Source organism: Taudactylus pleione, unplaced genomic scaffold (assembly GCF_031769625.1).
Source record: "Taudactylus pleione unplaced genomic scaffold, aTauple2 ptg000098l, whole genome shotgun sequence".
NCBI classification, from domain to species: domain Eukaryota; kingdom Metazoa; phylum Chordata; class Amphibia; order Anura; family Myobatrachidae; genus Taudactylus; species Taudactylus pleione.
The window spans coordinates 1,024,145-1,045,868 of record NW_028284500.1 but is presented as its reverse complement, the minus strand read 5'-3'; the positions used below and the strand labels follow the sequence as shown (position 1 = coordinate 1,045,868).

The window sequence follows — 21,724 nt, the reverse complement described above, 5'->3', positions numbered from 1 at the left end:
CATGAAAATGGAGCGGCCTCCTGGCCGCTCGTATAGCTGTGGGTGACCACCCACAGCATATGCGAGCGGCTAAAAAGATGGTCGCGATGGTCTTGACCATCGCGACCATCGGACTTGCGACGGAGACTCTGCGGTAGGGTCTCCCTGCCACAAGCCCTGGAGTGATTTTGGCTCTATCAGAGCCAAAATCACTCCCACTGACATCACTAGTGATGTCAGTGGGGCCGGCTTCAGACGGTAGGCGTTCCCATGGGAACGCCTCCGTCTGGCCGGCACGCCCACCAAAGGGGGCGTGCTGTCAATCAACATCGACAGCACGCCCCCTTTGGTGCGAGACCCGGAGTGATGGAGAGCCCGTTGCTCGCCGGGTCTCGCGCATGCGCACGACGGAGCTCCCTCCTTCGTGTGCATGTGCAGTGGGGAACATCGACCCGCTTGCGAGCGTACTGCTGCTCGCGAGCGGGTCTGAATGACCCCCAATATTCCACATGCAAATACCAAGTTATGCACTTACTAATATTGTAAATATAAAGCACATTGGAGCTTATGTGGCCCCCAAACCAGACAGGTGACCTGTGATGTGTTTTGAAGGACAATACAAAAAAAACATACATGCACTATTTCCCTGCATTCAGCCCTGGGCGAACAGACATAAATCCTATGAATAATTAATTTCCATATTAGTGAAAACTTACAGCTGATTACATGAGACAATGGCGTGCACTCAGCTAAAGGGAAACTAACAGCACCATATATAGGCCCTCATTCAGAGGCGGTCGCAAGAAGCGATCGCTATCTCTCAATGAGGGCGGCCGCTTGATTTTTTTAAGGCCGCCCACAAAACAGCAAGCGTTCCGTCAGGAACGCCTCCGTTTGTGTAGCCGCCCCGCCTACAAAACGGGGCGAACTGTCGATCAACATCAACAGCCGGCCTTTTTGTAGTGAGCTCCGGATCGAGAGAGTTTGTGCAGGACCAAAACATTGACCGGGTGGCGAGCGCGCAGCGCTTGCGACCGGGTCTGAATGAGGTCCATAGTTACTAATGAATAGTTTTTGCCAGAGTGCCAAGAACTGGAATCTATGGGCCTGATTCAACATGGAACACAACTGCTAAAGCCTACGCAGGTGGCTGTTTTGTTGCATCCTGTGTATGCGCGAAGGTATCAATGCGAGTGCGGGGACCACGGAGAGCCATCGCAGAGTGATTGACAGGCAGTGAGTGTTTCTGGGTGGTGAGGGAAGGGGGGGTCAGAGAATGCAGACTGTTTGGACGCCGTTACATGGCGTGCATAAATTTGCCACTGCGATGGCATACGCAGCGTGAGCGCTCACTGCGTGCAGGAAGGTTAGCAATTTCTGAGTAAGGTCAGACCTGCTGTAATTGTGCGCGAGGCTCCGATGTTACTTGCTGGTACCGATGTTTTTGCTGGTTGCAAGGTATTACGGATGTGAAATAGGGGAAGTGGATGTCTTTATGTTGGTCTGCGACGGCTTTGCGATTGCATTCATTAGCATATTTTGGCAGCAGACCTGCGTGCGATTACGGATCTGTAATGAATCAGGCCCTATATTTGGCACACGAGCAACCAGATTAAAGGGGCCCAATAATTGCAGTTGACTAATAACCTCACACAGTCTCCATTCAACTGCATTGTCACTTAATACCTGTAATGGGATGTAGTTAGGAAGCCGGCATACCGATCGTAGGGAAGCCGGGCTTTGGCAGCGCTTAGCCGTGTGGGGGGGGTTAGGTTATGCCGATTCCCTCTAAACAACTGATGAAGACTGTCTGTTGTTTTGAATCCAAATCTAGAAATCGGCAGGATAATGGGAGCGCAGAGGCTGGCTAGCATGGTAGGAGAATACCCACAGTTTTCCAGAATAGGGAAGAGGAGCTTCAGGGGGGAAATGATAACTACTGTTACCCTTACATGGAGTCTAGCCAAGGGGAATCCTGTAACCCCAGAGAATGTCCCTCTTTTCTCTAATGACCAATATCATTACAATCCATAGGGAAATAGCAGTTTGATGCATGAGGTCAAGTGCCACAAACTGCATTATTGATCTGGGCAGATAGCGCTCAGAAAAGTGCTAAGAGTGTAGAAGGAGGACACGTAAGTTTGGGTGAACTCTGTGGAACGGGAGTCATTCGGTAAAATAGCCCAGGGGTGTTGCCTGGATGACTCAGGACTTTGGTAAGCTGCCAGAAGAGGAGATTTCAGGAAACGCTTCTAGGTTAGAAGAAAATCTAGTTGTACAGGAGCATTCCACAGAGTGGGTGCAGCCCCGTAATCCGGAATGTAATCTGTATACTGATTGCAATTCCTATTGCTCTAGATTGCTCTTATCATACTCTGTGTTGTACATGTTAATAATATCTATGTATGGGAGTATTTGAAATGCACAAATCTGTGTGTATTAAGTTTAGATTTTCCTGCTAAACGCCAGAGTCATTCTCTTTATGATTTGAAAATGTTGATAACTATGATGAGCAATTAACCTTGGGCCTGATTCAGACCCACTCGCAAGCGGCTGTCCGCTCGCAAGTGGGTCGATGGTGTGCACTGCGCATGCGCACGACGGAGGGAGCTCCGTCGTGCGCATGCGCCAGACGCGACGAGCGAAGGACTTTCCCCTTTGGTGGGCGTGCCGGGGGCGTGCCTGCCAGACGGAGGCGTTCCCAAGGGAACGCCTACCGTCAGAAGCCGGCCCCACTGACATCACTAGTGATGTCAGTGGGAGTGATTTTGGCTCTGATAGAGCCAAAATCACTCCAGGGCTTGTGGTCGAAAACCCCGACCACAGGCTTCTGGTCGCACTGGCGATGGTCGCGATGGTCAAGACCATCACGACCATCATCCTGCACGCTCGTATGAGCTGTGGGTGGTGACCCACAGCTATACGAGCGTCCAGGAGGACGCTCCATTTTTATGGAGGACGGCCCTCATTCAGAGCGAGCGCTCTGCTCAGAGCGTCCGGCTCTGAATGAGAGCCCTAGTTTCTTATGGAACAGTGAATATTCATAATGCAGTTTAGGTGGATAACCCACTTTAAGGAGTATTTTCCTTCACCATTATTTGCACGCAACTCAGTAATTTCCATAATCTTTACAAGCCCATATTAATAATATAATTTGTAGCAGTGGAATATTTGAAAGATTGGGACACCATAAAAGCAACAGGTGTCTCCCCAGTGTTTGCGCAACTCTGTTTCCCAGCATGCTTTGCCAGCCAGGAGTTGTTGTTCACTTACCAATGAAGCGATACAGGTTTCCCATCACTGTCAATATGTAAGAGGGAATTATCATTCAACATTTGAACCAAGGTGATTCTAATTTCTGAGGATTGGCGGAGAAATTGGTAAAAATGTAATAATCTATACGGGGTATATTTACTATAGTGCTGGTTTATAGAAGTGGAGGTGTTGCACATAGCAACCAATCAGATTCTACGTATCATTTATCTAGCACCTTCTAGAAGATAATAGCTAGAATCTGATTGGTTGCTATGGGCAACATCTCCACTTCTAAAAACCCGCACTTTAGTAAATATACCCCTAAGACTCCAGCTGTGAGTTCCACCACCTGTCTGCGGATGATAGACATCAGAGAAGCAGCAAATATCACCTGCCGTTAGACCTATTAGGTGGTTCCGCTACAAAAAAATACCAAAAGGATAAACAGAATAAACCAAAAATAATTATGTTATAGTTGTAAATATATACAACCATATGCAGTATCAGGGGCGTATCTACAATGGGTGCAGGGTGTGTGGTGCACATGGATACCGCACCCATTTATTCCCCACTTACCTCTCCGGAGTACCGCGTCAGCGGTAGCAGCGCTGTACAAATCACCAGCAAAATGGCTGCCGCGCCATTTCCCCGGTGATTTGCACATGCGCAGTAGACTCTGACACAACACTAGAGTCTACTAGTGCCTAGAGTCTACTGCTGTGCTCAGTGTGCTGCTGGCCGCCGGATAGAGAGGAGGGGGACCTGGACGGAGACAGCACACGGCCCCCTCCTTTCTTAATACGCCCATGTGCAGTATCGTCCTCTTTGCGCTTGACTAAAGCCAGCACAGATTTGATCAGATTTAATTCAGTCACTGTATTAGTATTATTGCAGCTACAGAGCGGGCAGTCATTGAATCCACTCAGGCAGAAGACGCTTTAAAGAATGTCTAAGGGTGGGTACACAAATGTTTATCGTAGCCAACCTGCCACCCAATCTAACGATATTGCGGTCTGCCGTACACACTGCACGATGTGGTATACAACTGCTCGATATATCGTTCCCCTGCTGCACTCACCTGCATGGCGTTGTCACCCGAGTTGTTCCATCTGATGTGCAGTACATCAGATGGAAGGACGTCGATGTCACCACGCTGGAGCGTGCAACAGGGTACACACTGTGCAATACGGAGGCATTACCATATAGGCACTACTACAGGGGCATTACTATATGGGCACTACTACTGGGGCATTACTATATGGCCACTACTACAGGGGCATTGCTATGGGGCATTATCCTATAGGTACTAGTACAGGGGCATTACTATATGGGCATTACCGCAGGGGGCATTACGATAGGTGCACTGCTGAAGGGGACATTACTATAGCGGCACTGCTGCAGGGGCATTACTATTGGGGAATTACCAGGGGGGGCACCAAATTACTGTCTTGCCCCGGGTGACAAAAATCCTAGTTTCGGCCCTGGTACACATGAGACGATTCTGGATCGTGGCCGACAGGGTGACAAATGTAACGATACATTAGTCGCCAGTACACACAGAATGATATAGAGTGCGACTGCGCGTTATATCGTTCAGTGGCCGCATCCAGGAGCATGCCGCCGGATCGTCAAGCTGAGCAGAACAACAGATGTGACAACCCTGATGTCGGCGGGCGGGATCGCGCAATCATGGGTACATATCAAATGATGTGTACGATATGTCGCTCTAATCTGCGGGATTGGAGCGACATATACCCTTACTCTGAAAAATCATTAAAAAGTTGCTGACCTTTTTGTTATCAGTCTTCATTTGCTCATCTGTGTGAACCCTGGGCCTAATTCAGACCCGCTCGTGAGCGCTGAGCGCTCGCAAGCGGGTCGTTGTTGGCCAAGTGCGCATGCGCACGACGGAGGCGGCTCCGTCGTGCGCATGCGCGAGTCCCGAATAACGACGGTCAAGCCGTCGTTATGGGTCTCACACCAAAGGGGGCATGCTGTCGATGGTGAGTGACAGCACGCCCCCTTTGGTGGGCGTGCCGGGGGCGTGCGTTATCGCTATTGCAATCGCAGTTGCGGTCCGTAGTGGATCAGGCCCTAAATTCCAAGATTGTATTTTATTCTAATGTGAGGTACAGGCTGATTACTTCTCTCAATCCCAAAGTTGCTTTTAAGGATATAAATACTGCGAGGGAAATAAACGATCCTCTAACTATCATGCCAAGTGAAATCAAAGGTGAAATGCACAATGCAAGGAAGTTGCATTGTGCAAGTTTATACATACATCATACTAAATGATAGACAATGGCCCTCATTCAGATGCGTACGCTCTGAGCAGAGCGCACGCTCTGAATGAGGGCCGGCCTCCATAACTATGGAGCGTCCTCCTGGACGCTCGTATAGCTGTGGGTCACCACCCACAGCCTATATGAGCGTGCAGTTTGATGGCCGCGATGGTCTTGACCATCGCGACCATCGAAACTGCGAGCCGGGGCCTGCGGTTGAGGTTTTCAACCGCAAGGCCCGGAGTGATTTTGGCTCTATCAGAGCCAACATCACTCCCACTGACATCACTAGTGATGTCAGTGGGCCGGCTTCTGACGGGAGGCGTTCCCTTAGGAACGCCCCCGGCAGGGAGGCACGCCCCCGGCACGCCCACCAAAGGGGGCATGCTGTCAATCAACATCGACAGCACGCCCCCTTTGATCAGACACAACGAGCGAAGGAAAGTCCTTCGCTCGTCGCGTCTGGCGCATGCGCACGACGGAGCTCCCTCCGTCGTGCGCATGCTCAGTGCAGAACATCGACCCACTTGCGAGCGGACAGCCGCTCGCGAGTGGGTCTGAATCAGGGCCTATGTCTTGGACGGCGCTCCTTCACTAGCCGAGGGAAGCTGTGCTCTCCATGCTAGGTTCTGTCGTCTGGCTTATGAAAAAGCCTGGTCACTGCGGATTTAATGTTAGATAGGATCTGTTAAACACTGTCCACATTTACTCGTTTTGTCTTTTTTTTTTTTCTGTGCAATAAAGGTGCATACACATGTAACGATTTTTTTAGTCAGATTTTCCCTTGCAAAAGTGAACGATTTTTTGAAGTGTAATGAACGATTTTTACAACGATAAATGAAAAATGTTCCTTCCCTTAATGAAAATCGTTATGTTGGACAGTCTGAAATGGACAATGAACTACAAACGGGAGCGCGCTTGAACGATTTTCGTTCATCGTTATAACTCAGAAACTGAACAATTTTTTGAAAGATAACGACGTCGTTAACGACAAATCGTTAAAAAAATCGTTACGTGTGTATGCACCTTTAGGGTTGCATTTAATAAGGTATGGGTTTACAAAAAATGGAGGTGTTGACCATGATAACCAATCAAGTTCTAGCTATCATCTAGAATGTACCAGATAGACAGACAGAATCTGATTGGTAGCTATGGCAACACCTCCTCTGTTGTAAAGCTGCACTTTAGTAAAAGTGTTGAAATTGTGCAACCGGTAAAGTTTAATTTAGAAATGTAAGATCGTCACCCTATCCCTTTTAACTGCTTCAATTCATTACATTTTAACTCAGAAATCTTCCTGCTTTTGCCGCATTAATCTCTCGTTTAATGGTGACTTTCTCTAATCTTTATTATCTGTCGTCCTAGACATCTATGACATAAAACACTTTCATATTTTGGGGTATCTTAGTAAATGCATCAGACGTGCCCCTGGAATGAGAAAGTCTAGAATAAGGGGCGGGCTGGCAAGGGGGCAGGGTAGCAAATACCCCAAGGCCACTCTAGGTTTTTAAGCACTAAGAGGTGAATGAAATCCCCACGGTGCTGCACATAGCAAATTCAGAATGGACAGTACATACAGCACCTTATATCTGTGTACTGGTGTCACTGGCCAGTAAGAAGATTCTACCAAAAGGGGAGGAAACGGGCTTCACCATTATTCTACTGGAAGATACAGCTGCTGAACTATCATTCAAGCACCCTGCACCTGTCACAACCCATGCAGTTCCTCTTTCCTGCCTGGGGTGTCACTCTGCTCTGGTGCTTCTAGCACATTCAGCTGATGCAACAAACTGATGAGATACAGACCAAAGTGTGCTAGAAGCACCAGAGCAGAGAGCGACACCCCAGGCAGGAAAGAGAAACATGCATGGGTTGTGATAGCTGCAGGGTGCTAGAATGAGTACTATTATAATGGGCTTATAGTTGGGTACACACTAGCGATATATCTGCAGATCGAGTGATCTGCAGATATATCTGCAGATGATGGTCGTTCATACACACTGAACGACCATCATCTGCTGCTGCAGCGGGTCAGGCCGGCCTGGGAGCGGATAAGGGGTGTGGCCTAATCGTGGAAGCCATAGCCACGCCCCCTTCGAGAAAAAAAAAGAAATAATCATTTGCGCCGCGGCACTGCGCGCTGTGGAGGGGGGTGCTTGTGTGGCCCTCAGCCTGGCGCACAGCCAATGGGGAGAGCGATCAGCATGATCGCTCCCCCCCTTTGGCATAGGAGACTGCTCCGGCTGCAGCTTTAGCAGACTCGGACAGTCTCCCAGTGAAGCTCAGCACACAGCAGCTTGTGCTGGGCTGCTGTGACTAAGAGGGAGGGGGAGCGGTGGCGGACCCGGGTAATTGGTACCCGCCCCCCCCCCCCTTTCCGCGCCCCTGTGTACGGATGATCGGCTGATTGCCCGTTCACACTTGCTGATGGACAGATATGTCTGCAGACATATCTGTTCATCGGCTGTGTAGCACAGCCAGTGCGATATGTCTGTGAACTACGTTGTTCAGACATATCGCCTGTATACACTGGCCGGGGGCACGATATATTGGCCGATCAATTAATCGGTCAATATATCGGCCAGTGTGTACCCAGCATAACTTACTCTGCATTACTTTTTTTATAGCCTTTTCCTGTAACTGTGTAGGTGGTGATGCGGTACAGTGGGCCTGTAACTCACTCATGCTTTCCCCCGGGGCCTAAAGTCATATAATAATTTGTACCTTTGAGAAGTGTTTTCATTAAACTGTTGGATGTTATCAGTGAACAAGTCTTCTCTCCATACAGTACGTTCTAAAGCATAAAAAGTACAGCGGTTTGAGGGAGGTGGACCGTTACCCCAACAGCCTGAACCCTCACTCGACAGAGACCCTACCGCTGCTGAAAATGATCCTGACACAGGTTCTAGACATGCACCCATTGAGCCCCTGGATCCACATTGGGGCAGATGAGGTGAGGACACAATAACTAAGCTCATCACTCAGAGTTGACCCCATCCACCTTTAGCCTGTTGACCCTCTAACGGTATCTTGCTGATTCTCTTATTCACACTTGATATTGCAGGTTTTCCACCTGGGAGAGGGGCAGGATTCCAAGTCCTGGCTAAACAGTAACAAAGGAGACCTGGGGAAAATGTTCCTTGATCACATAGCTAAAGTGGTCAGCTTCATACACACTCAGTACCCGGAAAAGAGCCTGCTGATGTGGGATGATATGCTCAGGACACTCAGCTTGGAGAGCATTCAGGGTGAGAGTTTTTGTACTCTTCTTTATCATTAAGAAATGAATTTTTCACCGTTTGGTACAGAAGCAGCCTATGCACATAAGTTCCACCGTTACATCCTTCCTGTCATGGCCTCACCACTCGGCTTTTCTTGAGGTGTTGGAGGCATCATATTTCTGTTATAGTTGCTATCACTACTTGGTTGAATATATGAACAAGCTGACCCAGTAAACCAACATACCTAGTCTAGTCCAACCATCATTACGTTGTATATGAGACTAAGGTACCTACCTTATCTTATTCTGATAGGTAGGGATGGTATCTGGCTGTACTGTCCTTTTCAATTACTTTGCAGCCAACTCCTTACATGGGGGTCCCCCTCCAAAAGCGGAAACGTGAGAGAATATTAATGCAAGTAAGAGTATCGGCCTTAAGTAAATAGTGTATAGCATAAATCATAATAAATGTATTTATAAATAGAGATGTATAAATTCTTGCATATATAAAAAATAATAAATGACAATATAATAATGCATCGAAACCTATATAGCATACATTATATTGGTCTTCCTATTCCTAGTGTAATGTACACTATTAGTAATGAGTCCCGGACTGTGCCGTATTCAGCTGTTGTTCAAGTCTGAGATCAATTGTTTATATAGCAACCTCCAAACGAATTCAACCCGGCTCGCAGTGCGGTGTGAACAAGTAACCCAGGTTGAGGCGACCCGGGTCCAGTTCACTGCATAGGAACAGCCGGCGTTTGAAGATGATCACATCTCCAAGCGCTGGCTTATCACGTGACGCCGATTGCATCATCGACCCGGCATTATTGCCGGGTCAATCTGCAAATCTGAAAGGGGTCACAATCAGGATGCACATATCCCGTGAGCGACCTGCAATTTGCGATCTGAAAGGGGTATTATATAGTGCAAGGAGCTGGATCTCCCAGCAGCACAGAGTGTATCAGGAGATGAGTGATGTGTCAGTAAGAATAGGGCTGCATGTGACTGGAGCGGTGTCATGAAGTGAGGAGGGGAATGGAGGCAGCAGGAAGAGTCAGACTTATGGTGGGTACACACTGGGCGATATTACTGAGCGACTGCACGATTACGACATCGTAATCGTGCAATCGCTCAGTAATCGTGCACAAATCGTGCACTTTTATGTCGGAAACGACCAGCGATCCGCACTCCCGCTGGTCGTTTCCGACATTGTCCATCGCCTGAACATGCAGGCCAACCTGACGACCTCATCAGGTTGCTGCATGTCAGGGAATGGGGGAGAGAGCCCGGCGCTGAACGATATCGTTAATGATATAGTTCAGCGGCTGTGCTCAATGTCATGAACGACATTGAGCACAGCCTGCCGGGGACACACTACACGATATCGCTCAGGGAGCATATCGTGTAGTGTGTAACCACCATTAGGGGTATATTTATCAAAGTTCAATTATACATTCGATTTGAAGTTCGATTTTCTGTTCGCTTTTTAAATCGAATATTAGAAATAAGGGACAATAGTAATAACATTTGTGACCACCGTGTGGCGCTAAACTAAGCCAATCAATACGAAAAATGAATAGGCTACTTTCCTATCCTGTTCTCTCTTGGGACGATGTACCAGGGAGTTCCCAATATGTAAAAAGAGAGATAACCACAATAGTGTAATATTGAAAAGATCAGGTGAATTTATTAAAACACACAAACATATAAATCAATCTTAAAAAGGCTAAGTAAAGCCAAACAAATGCCTATTGGGCATGGCATAGTAAATAAGGGATTTGTGTGTTGGTCTAGGTAAAAAGTTGATACATTTATATTTATTTTAAGCGTATATTCTCATAGCATAGAGCAGTCTTTAATAACTTGTAGTGTTGCAGCTGTGTAGAAACTACAAGTCCCAGCACGCCCGAGACTTGTACTGTAGTTTCACCACAGCTGGCATGCCGCAGGTTGCTTGGGTTACTACATCTGAGAACATGACACTCAGTGCTCCCTTGCAAAGGTGTTTAATTTGTATGTTCTATTATTGATTAGTGTTACATATCTCATAATGCTGTATATATGATTCATTGTAATTCCTTGCAGCCTCCGGAATCAGCCACCATGTGTCTCCTGTGATGTGGATGTACCACTCAAAGTTTAATTTTGATCAAACCGGTAAGACACACACGTCACAACTTCTGATTGGTTGAAATTTGGTTTCCATAGCAACCCCATTTTTTACATATCCTCAGATATTATTATTTAAATTGAATGACTTTTTATCATGTTTCTTTCAGAGCAATTTCATTGTAACAAATAGAAGTATGTAGAGAATTAAATGGTATGAAAGGTATCTAATTACTTGCCTGTTACTGTATCCTGGCATGTAGTACTTGTGATAAACTGCTGTGGCTTCGGCTTCTGGGCCTGACTCTGACCCGCTCGCGAGCGCTGGACGCTCGCAAGCCGGTCGATGGTGCCTAATTGCGCATGCGCACGACGGAGGGAGCTCCATCGTGCGCATGCGCGAGACCCGGCGAGCGACGGGTAATCCGTCGCTCTGGGTCTCGCACCAAAGGGGGCGTGCTGTCGATGGTGAGTGACAACACGCCCCCTTTGGTGGGCGTGCCGGGGGCGTGGCTGCCAGACGGAGGCGTTCCCATGGGAACGCCTACCGTCTGAGTCCGGCCCCATTGACATCAGTAGTGATGTCAGTGGGAGTGATTTTGGCTCTGATAGAGCCAAAATCACTCCAGGGCTTGCGGCAGCGAGACCCTACCGCAGGGTCTAGGTGCAAGCCCGATGGTCGCGATGGTCTTGACCATCGCCACCATCATCATGGACGCTCGCTATAGCTGTGGGTGGTAACTCACAGCTATGCGAGCGTCCATGAGGCCGCTGCATTTTCAGGTAGGAGGGCCCTGATTCAGAGCGAGCGCTCTGGTCAGAGCGTCCGGCTCTGAATCAGGCCCTCTGCCCATAACGGCTTGTCTAGGCCTTCATCCTTTAGCATGCATCTTGCTCTCTTCTAGTGTATAGTTTGCTCGTCACTGACACCATATTGTTCAGTATAGGCAATGGTCAACTGATGCTCTATTCCATATCCACCTCTCTGAGATGTTCTCCACCATTCAGGGGCGTTTTAAGAGAAGAGGGGGCCCGTGTACAGCCTCCATTTGGGACCCCCCCCCTCTCTCACAGCGGACTGAGGGCCCGATTCAGACCCGCTTGCTATACTGCGTTTGTATGCAGCTGACCGATTTTCGCTATCTGCGCACGCGTACGCATCGCAGTGCACGTCTGCGAACAAATGTGAGCGAACGGGAAGCATACGCTCACTGCGCATAGACTACCCGGCTGACTGAGTGACAGTAGAAGGCGTTTGTGGGTGGTGACGGGCTGGCCACTTGAAATAGGGGACTGGAGGTGCGAACGCAGGCGTGCCTAAGCGTCTTAACGCTGTTTCAGAGGCATGCATAATTAAGAGGCAGCGTCATAGTACACGTCACTTGGTTGTATTTTACACTGAAGCACTCGCAGTACTTGCGGTAGGGTATGGTCAACCACAAGCGCTGCGTTCACTTCCGATGTTACACGATGTACCGATGGTTGCATACCGTTTTTCACCAGTGAAGGCTTCCCCATATGAACTGTGTTATGGTGGTAGTTGTATAGCCATAATACCTATTTTATGTGGATCTCACCTTTTCAATGTATTTTATGTGGATCTCGCTATTTCAATGTATTTCATGTGGATCTGGCTTCTTTAGTGTACTTAATGTGGATCAGGCTTTTTTCAATGTTAATATGGAGCCTGTTTTTTTTATATATGTAAAATCAATGTGGCTTTCCCTATATATTTAGCATGGATTCTGGTTTTCTGTGTGTGAATTTACAGCTGTTTTCACTGTTATATTTTTGTAGTTGTATAATTATATATAATATGATATGGCATGTTATAATACCTATCCTCACATCCCAAATTTTGACATTTTCTTTAAAAACTTGGTTTACGCACCAACTCATGCCCCACTCTTGCTGTAGCTCCGCAGACATTACCCACAGCTCTGCCCACCTCTGCTTAGGGCTGACTCATCTGCCCCATTGCATTTCTTGCTTTGTATAAGACTTATATTATTTTGTCTGCACTCAATTGCTTTGTGACCTATCTTGTGACAATTATAACACTTTAATTAAATATTTCTGAATTGTTCACTTTTTCTATGTAATGCAGTTGTCTCAGCATTCAACTTGCAGGTCACACGTTCTTGAAACTGTAATAACTTTGCTCTGACTGTGTCTGTTAACTTTGCTGTGTTTGCCTCTAATGCCACAACCAAGAAGTTGCCATACTCAGGTGTCAAGCTCTGCAGCATTGCTGTAGCAATCTCTTCATCATCTACTTGCACTCAGTGACAAAATCTGTTGAATATATACTTTTTATCACCATGTCCCCTTAGAGTGGATGCCCTAGCACACATTATGACTATTTACTTTCAATATGTGTGTTTTCTGTTAAGTTGGGTACACACTAGGTCGACGTGTCCCGGTGACCTATCTGACGATTGGTAAGTGTATACACACTTACTAATCGTCTGATCGATGTGCTGGGCTTGACAGCTCAACTGGGCGGCATTTGAATTTGCCCACCCAGTTGAGCTGTCAATCACCGCCGGCTACCTGCAATATGTGTACGGGTGATCGCCGGGTCGCCCGTACACATCAGCAGATGACCGATATATCTTTCAGATATATCGACCATCTACTGTGCTGCACAGCAGATCGGACATGTCTGTGAACGACGTCGTTCACAGACATATCCGCTGTACCCACTCGGCTGTACCCACTCGGCCATGCACTATAGATATATCTATCAGTGTGTACCCAGCTTTACACTGTAGGTGAAATAATAGCCCTAATGCTTCCTGTTGTCTACCTATGCCAAAGGAGTCAGTCTATGTGTATTCCAGATATGTAGATCTACATGAATAATGACATTAGCAGGTCATGTAGACCAGACCAGACTTTGTTTACCTAAATTACAGAAGAACTAGCCAGGTGTATTGTCCCCCCATCTGTTCCTAATCTAGTTAGACAGGGTGGCACACCCCATACAGCCTGAGGCTATTCTGGAGGTATAAGAAGGAGCAGTTCAGTGTTCAAGGAAGAATCGCTGAACTGAGGCTAAGGGAAGAACGCAATTTAGTGGGTTTAACTTTCCATGTTAAATTACGGAGGGGGACTTTTCCACGCAGCTTCTGGAGCTGCAAGGGAAAGCCCGCAAGAGGAGACACCAGGGAAAATGCTATTTAATTGAATAGCATTTCCCCATGACATGCTGATAATTAGCCTACTTAGATTCCCCCCCAAAAGGTGAAGCGCTGCCAAGAGTTTGCTGTGGAACTCATTGCACTGGCCCGTATTCAATTTGAGGCGAAAAGCGGCTGCTGGACTTTTTGCCTGTTTTCCTGGCGGAAAAGTATCGCGCGCGTGCCCGCTGTTCCCTGTATTCAATTCCAAAGTAGGCGAAAACGGGAACAGGCGAAACTTGGATCTGCAAAAAAATACGTGAATTTTTGGGAACTAATTGTAGGACCCCCCTAAAGATGTCCAGACCTGGGGGATCATTATGGGTACCCCCGTTTTTGCCTGCAGAAGTCAGGTTTATAAATAGCCGCAGCAGGTGCTTTTTTCCAGACTTTGAAGAAGTGATGCAGAAGAGCACTTAGCTTTTTTTTTTTTCATTTTTAAAAATGGTCTCATCAAATTTGGGGTACTTGAAAATGGGTACTAGCATATTTTTAAGTCCCTAAACTAATTTTTTTTAAATTCTGCAAAAATCTACTAAGATAGATTCAAATTTCTTCAGGAGCCTCCAGTTATTCTACCAGCCGTCCTAACCACCCGATCTAGCGCCTTACGTTCTGCCACAGTACAGTTCCCATACCATACGATAATACCGTAGGTCAGGACACTTTCCACAATACTGCAATAAAAGTTTAACAAGGTCCCTCTACTCACACAGGCTGATCTTAAACATCTTAAGAAAAATAGGCGTTGATGCGTATTCTTGGCCAAGAAGGCAGAGTCCAGAGACTAAGTCAAAGTGTCTGACATAAAAAAAAAAAAACAACAATTTGAAGGATGACACGATCTCCATGGTCAAACCATCCAGGCAGACAGGAGCCTTTGGCAAAACGTTCCTTCCTAAAATAATTTCCTTGGTTTTCGAACTGTTTAGGAGTCAGCCGATCTCCTTACTACACTCAAACATTCTAGCAACCTCAGTTCTGTATGCGTGTTCATCCCTGTTGCTTATTAAGCCAAGAATAGCTGTATCATCTGCAAACTTGACGACTTTAACAGACTGTGAATTTGCAGAGCCGTAACAAGACTTTTTGGTGCCCTGGGCCAGAAGGTACAAGATCTCCATGGAATTATTGTATTCATTATAGTTCTTTTATTGGTTGTATGTATTTTTATAAGCAGCATTTGTTGGTATTTATGTGTTATATGTCTAAATAGTAATGTTTACATTATGACTAGTCATATTCTAGTCTGAATAAATATACATTGCATATAAAATATATTAATAGATTTATATGTGTTGTTCAGTGAACATCAGACCCCCTGATTATTATTTATTTATAATAGTGTCTTATTAGCGCAAATAGACTTTTCTCTTTGTATGTCGTTGTTACACCATATTTTGTGATGGCGTAGGTGTGTTTTCACAAGCACACGTCATTTTTGTTGCTGTTAATTAAAAATATTTTGGTCATTAGACTGAAAAAATATATAGATATCTTGGGGGTAATTAGCTTGGCAGAGGGTGGATTGGTGCAGTGTTTAGGTGCTTAATGAGAGTCCACCCACAGCTTTCAAGTAAATAAATGATGCTTTACTTTCCAGCATGGAAAGTCAGGAAAAACAGAAAATAATAAAAACCTAGCCCCTATTTAGGGCATCTAACTCACTTCTTGAACCCTCTATATAAGGGTGCAGCTGATCTGCCAATAAAGTCTCAGCCTGCTTCTCTGCAGGTCTATCGCCATCTCCAGCCTGGCTTGGCTGCCACAGCTATACAAACATAGTCAGTCTCTATGCCTTCCCTGTATCCTCCATGTATATAGAAGGCCCTGGCTTACTCAGCCTGCAGTCCAGCTGCTTCAATGTCACACAGTCTGAGAGTCTTGGGGTCTACCCTGCCTCCTGCAGGTACAGACCCAGGCCTCCTGGCCCCCAATGGCTTCCTCAGCTTCACTGGGCTCTCTGGCTGCCACAGTCCCACATAGACTGTCTCCAACAGCAGCCTGACTGGTCTGCCTCCTCATCAGCCCACACCTGAGCTCTCTCCACAAGGCAGCAATTAGGCATCTTCCCACAATGCTTTTTTACTCAGAATCTGCTGCTCACCAGCACCACCTCTGGTGATACTGCCACAATATATACATATATCTTTTTTCATTAGCGCCTAATCTCTTTTTTTTTTGTAATTTAACAGATTGAGGGAGGGTCGGCCAGGGAGCTCCTGCAATCTTACAGACATACAGTAATTGTGCACCTCCTTTACTTAATCAACTTCACCACTGCTATACTGCGCTGGAAACACCCTGTGGTGTCTTATGCAGTATGCACTACACATGTGCTGTCTGTGTGCTACTCTGGGCATCTCTAATAATTTGTATGTCTGGGTACTTACACCTGTGTACCAGGGCCCATAACATGTTGGTAATGATGTGAGTGCAGGTGTTGATATTGCAGAGTTATGTAGACTCTCACCAGTGGATGACTCAAACTGCCAACAACCCAGTTACTAAACCAGTGGTGTTGATTTATTAAACTATGGTAGGTACAGCAGTACTCGCTATTACATGCACACTGGTAATGGAGCGGAGCTTGAGTGGAGCGGGTTCTATACAGCTCAGCAGCCAGTGAGTGTTTGCTGCTTGTGGGTAGCATTGCAGGATACTGGAACAGCTTTACATGAAGGTATTAAGTACCTGGTCTCTCATAGGAGCTAATTAGGAGACTTCTGTCTCCCACCTTGTCACTCTACATAATACAAAATGGCCCCTGCACATGCTCAGTGGATCATGACGGCCATCTTGGGACAAGGCATGAAGCCTTCTTGGAGAACAGGAACTGGGAGGTTGAGCAGTAGTGCATTCCTTTTTCAACAGTTATGACATAAATAGAAGTAAAAAAAAAAGTAAAGTAAATAATACTGTACAAGTTTAAACCTGGTATTAGCCCTGCATACAACATCATCATTCTTTTATACATCTCTCATTCTTTCACTGGACTGACTGGTCTTTTACATTTACAGCAGATAGGTGAGAGTGAGCCCTCATAGGTGCTATATTCAATTGCCATTTAATTGTATGAGTGTGGTGGCAGCATTGCGTGTGACAAAAAGCGAAACTAGGATTCCAGCCACCAGCATGACCACCCTGTGTTTGCTCTGGAGAAGACTGTCTACGTTATCTAGGCATGTGTATGCTGATTGTAGGCTTTACCTCTGCTGAAAATGAATTCCACAGTGCAGTAAAAGAATATGTACTGTATGTATTTCTTACTTTGTTGTTTTTGCTCCACAATGACATTATGCAGCTTATCACTGTGATCAGCATGTGGGGAAGCCACAGTACATTGACCTGGGTCCACTGATAATCAGACAGATTGTAGGGTGAAGGGGTGCGGCAACAGCTGCCATACAGTAGAATATTATTACCATTTTTAAAAGCTATGTCAAATGAAATCATAATGATCGTCTCAGGGGCGTCTTAAGAGAGGAAGGGGCCCATGTGCACTCCCCGTGCGGGGCCCCCTCCTCTCTTCCCGGTGGCCGGCAGCCGACTGATGCGGCTGGCCAGACACCGGAGCATTAGTAGACTACGGGCACTAGAGTGTGCCCGGAGTCTACTGCGCAAGCGCAGAACACCGGAAAAATGGCTGCGGTGGCCATTTTCCGGTGTTAGCAGCGCTGACACCCGCCGCGGGACCATGGACAGGTAAGTTTCAAATAATATGGGTGCAGGGTGTGCGTTGCGGGGACCCCCTGGACCCGGGGGCCCATGTGCCCCGCACACACTGCACCCATTATAGATACGCCACTGGATCGTCTATACACCAGTAAAACGCAGACCGGCATCTCAATTCTTCCTATTTTGTGATGTGCTATATGCAGTGCAACTGAGCCCTTTTTCGAAAAATATATAGGTCAGGGGTGGTGAAACTCTGTCCTCTAGGATCCCAAACAGCTCACATTTTGTAGACCACCTAAGTGTTGCACGGGTGTATTCTTTACCAACTGTCACATTGTAAAGATCCCCTGGTTGTCTAGGAAACGTGAACTGGTAGGGGTCCATGACGACCGATTTGGCCACTTCTGGTATAGATCATACTTCCCGACTCTCCCTGTCGAGTCTTCCAAAACAGAGGGCGATCTCCCAAACTGCAGAGAAGGAAGCACTAAAAAGGCCTCAACTATAGTACAGTTTAGTGAATCAAGATACGGTAACTACAACTGGGGAGGGTAAAGCCGCTGAAATGCACAAAATTCAACATCCAAATTCCCCCCCCCCAAAATATATATTTATATGGGTATAGGTGGAGTTTGAGGGATCTGGGAAAAAAGGTTAATCTTTGAACAACACAGGTGAAGCAACCCAAAAGGGGAAGGTGGGAGGTCCGGTCTTTGTACCCCCACTGGGCCACTAGGGACATGTGTTTGTAACGGGGACGCCTTGAAAATTCCCTGGAAGTCGGCATGGGAGAAGAGCCTTTAGACTGTGCCTCATATCAGGCATACTGGGCCTGATTCAGACCCGGTCAAGACCATCGTGACCATCGGGCTTGCCATCGGGCTTGCGACGAGACCCTTGTGGTAGGGTCTCATTGCCGCAAGCCCTAGAGTGCTTTCGGCTCTACCAGAGCCGAAAGCACTCCCACTGACATCACTTGTGATGTCAGTGGGGCCGGCCCCAGATGGTAGGCGTTCCCATGGGAACGCCTCTATCTGGGCAGCCACGCCCCCGGCCCACCCACCAAAGGGGGCATGCTGTCACTCAACATCGACAGCACGCCCCCTTTGGTACGAGACCCGGAGCGACGCTTTGCCCGTCGCTATCCGGGTCTCACGCATGCGCACGACGGAGCCGGCTCCGTCGTGCGCATGCACACTGGGCCACCATCGATCCGCTTGCGAGCGCATAGCTCTCGCGAGCGGGTCTGAATCAGGCCCACTGTCCCAACATCAGGTGTAAGATGGCAGGGCTGGCAGAAACATGGTAAAACATTGAGGTGGGCAATGTGATCAGATTTCTGTACCTAAAGTGCATGTCAGCAGCTGAGATTCATCTCCAATTTGTCAAAAACACCCTGGGTTGTGTCGTATTGCTGCACGATAACGCCAGGCCTCATGCAGCCAACCGCTGTGAACTCTTACAGCGCCACCATTGGGAGGTACTGGACTTTCCTTCCTACATTGACCTGGCAACGAGTGATTTCTATCTCTTTGGGCCATTACCCTCCTAAGGTCTCATAGCTTGCGCAGAAGTTAGCAATTCCTGAGTGAGATCTGACCTGCCTTAACTGTACGTCTGGGTCCGATGTTACCAATCGTGAGTCAGGCTGCGTTCGCAATGCGAATGCAAACATGTAAATATCACTGCTGATATTAGTAAGGCAGTTACGTGCGTATAAGCAAAATAGCGATCATGCTGAATTAGGCCCATAGTGTGGACTTTACTGTTCAGTGCACAATCTTCCTCATAGGCCACTTTACGTGTCCTCTGATGGAATCACTCACAGGCTCCTAACATGTTTACTAAAGGTCATTCTTCCGGCACTGTCCCAGAGAAGGTGCATTAGTGCACCGATCCCTCGCCTGCAAAAAAATGCCAGGTCAGGTTTACATGTACGGTTCAGGATCACGATGGTCTCTGTAACAAATGTTCTGCCGTGGTGCAGCAATCTGGATTACTGTTAGGGTATTAATAGCTGCAGTTAAATCCACACTGTTGTGTATGGTCAGTGAGGACAGTACACGTCCTTATTTTAACACTAAAAGAAGGAGTCAGTCACATTCCTTCCTTTAAGGAAAAGGAGGATTGGTAAACTGGCAGATCCCTGGACCCACCCTAATATCAATTCCAGGTCTCTAAGAGCCTTTATTGTTTTTTTTGGCCCGATTCAGACCCGGACATTAAGCCGCAGATGAACGCTATAGGCGATTATCGCCCATCTGCACATGCGGCATAATACGCATACGCGAACCAGTCACTGCGTCCGTGAATTGTGCGCTCGTAGTACAGAGACTGGACGCTACTTTAAGTGACGGCACCGTTTGTGGGTGGTAACAGGGGAAGGTGCTTGTGAACGGAGGAGTGGTGCTGTGAACGCAGGTGTGTCTGGGCGTCAAAGCAGAGTTTTATGGGTGTGCATAATTAGTAAGGAAGAGTCCATTGTACACGTCACTTGGTTGTATTTCAGCCTGCAGTGATCGCAGTGCTTGCGGCGGGGTAGGGACTACCTCAAGTGCTGCGTGCAGCTCCGATGGCTCTCGATGGTTCCGATTAATCACACACTTCCTGGAGATGACGTGTGTTAAGAAAGTAAAGTGTGCGTCTTTATACCGGCGTGCGTTCACTCTGCCGTCACTCTCTAAGACATAGAGGGTGTCCTTACACCAGACAGTGGGATCGCGGAATTTGCATACCCGGACCCTTTTGGCTGCGAGAGAGTGCAGCTTAGCGTCCGGGTCTGAGTCGACCCCTGTGTCCGCTCCCTCCGGCTGATGGAGCCAAAGGGGACTCTCCATTAGGAGCATATGGCTCAGGTGTTGTGTGTCTGGACAGCATACTGTACATGCGGTAGGGGTTTTAGGACCCTGCTGAGCAATATAAAAAGTAGATGCCTCCATTGCTCACTTAGTGAAAGCTCCAACTCTCCCACTTACTCACGTGGCCTCGAGTTTCCTTAGCGCGCTCTGTCCAAATATTCTTTATGGGATCCGGTCAAAATCCAGACAGTCCAGATGTCGGCGCTTAGAATGCCGGCGCTGGAATCCCAACACCTGTCAGAATCCCGGTGCCGGCATCCCCATGGTAAGTACTGGGGTTAGGAGGGTTAGTGTTGGACCCTAAGGGGGAAGGGTTAGGTTTAGGGTGCCGGGAGGGGGAGGTTAGGTTTAGGCACCGAGGAGGGAGGGTTAGGGTAGGGAGAGGGGGAGAGTTAGGATACAGACCGACGGTATCCTAACCCTGTCGGGATGCCGGCATCGGGATTCCGACCAACGGGGTCCTGCGCGCCGGCATCCCTTACCCAACCCATTCTGTATAGTCTGCTTGAACAAGGCAGTTAACTGACATTTTCCAGCTGTGTCTGTGTAAGGTACATCTTTCTGGGTTAACACTGCAAAGTTACGGTTAGTGTGCCTTTACGATATAACGTAAATGTTATAACATGGAATACAATATGGCAGTCCGTGGTTTCGTTCAAAGCCTCCATTTTAATTGGAGATCTTTCATTATTCTGTATTCCAAACCTCTTCAGTTTGCAGTGTAAGTTTCAACTCTCAGGTCTCCTGTCCGCAGCTTACAGTCCAGAGTATATACTGTACAAGTTCATGTTTTTCCAGTGTCCTTTACTCATTCATATACTACAAGGCTCATATGACTATATGGGTCTGTGGGCCTGATTCAGAGCCGGACGCTATTTGCGGACGGTCGTTCTGAAAAAGGGGCCGGATATTTAAATTAAATTAAGCGCTCGCTCTTTGCGGTCTGTTGACGCCTCTATGTCTGAACGAGCGAACGAAACATGCGCTCGCTATTTTGAAAAAACGCCCCCTGGCCGCTCGCATCATACGTCATCTCTGCTATTTATTAGATTAATCGAGTACATCGAAAGGCATATGAACTGCTCGCTATTCTTGCGGTAGGATTTTCCTACCGCAATCATGCGAGCAGTTCAGGCTAAGAGACAACCAAGT

General features: G+C 47.3%; 1 protein-coding gene across 2 annotated transcripts in view; it reads left to right on the top strand.

Moving 5' to 3' along the window:
* LOC148526413 (hexosaminidase D-like) overlaps positions 1 to 21,724 on the top strand; it is an 87,107-nt gene that overhangs the window by 50,013 nt on the left and 15,370 nt on the right. For both annotated transcript variants that reach the window (XM_088470342.1, XM_088470343.1), the window contains exons 6-8: positions 8,305 to 8,469; positions 8,581 to 8,764; positions 10,831 to 10,902. In XM_088470342.1, coding sequence (XP_088326468.1) covers positions 8,305 to 8,469; positions 8,581 to 8,764; positions 10,831 to 10,902 — 421 coding nt within the window. The remainder of the gene's footprint in view (positions 1 to 8,304; positions 8,470 to 8,580; positions 8,765 to 10,830; positions 10,903 to 21,724) is intronic.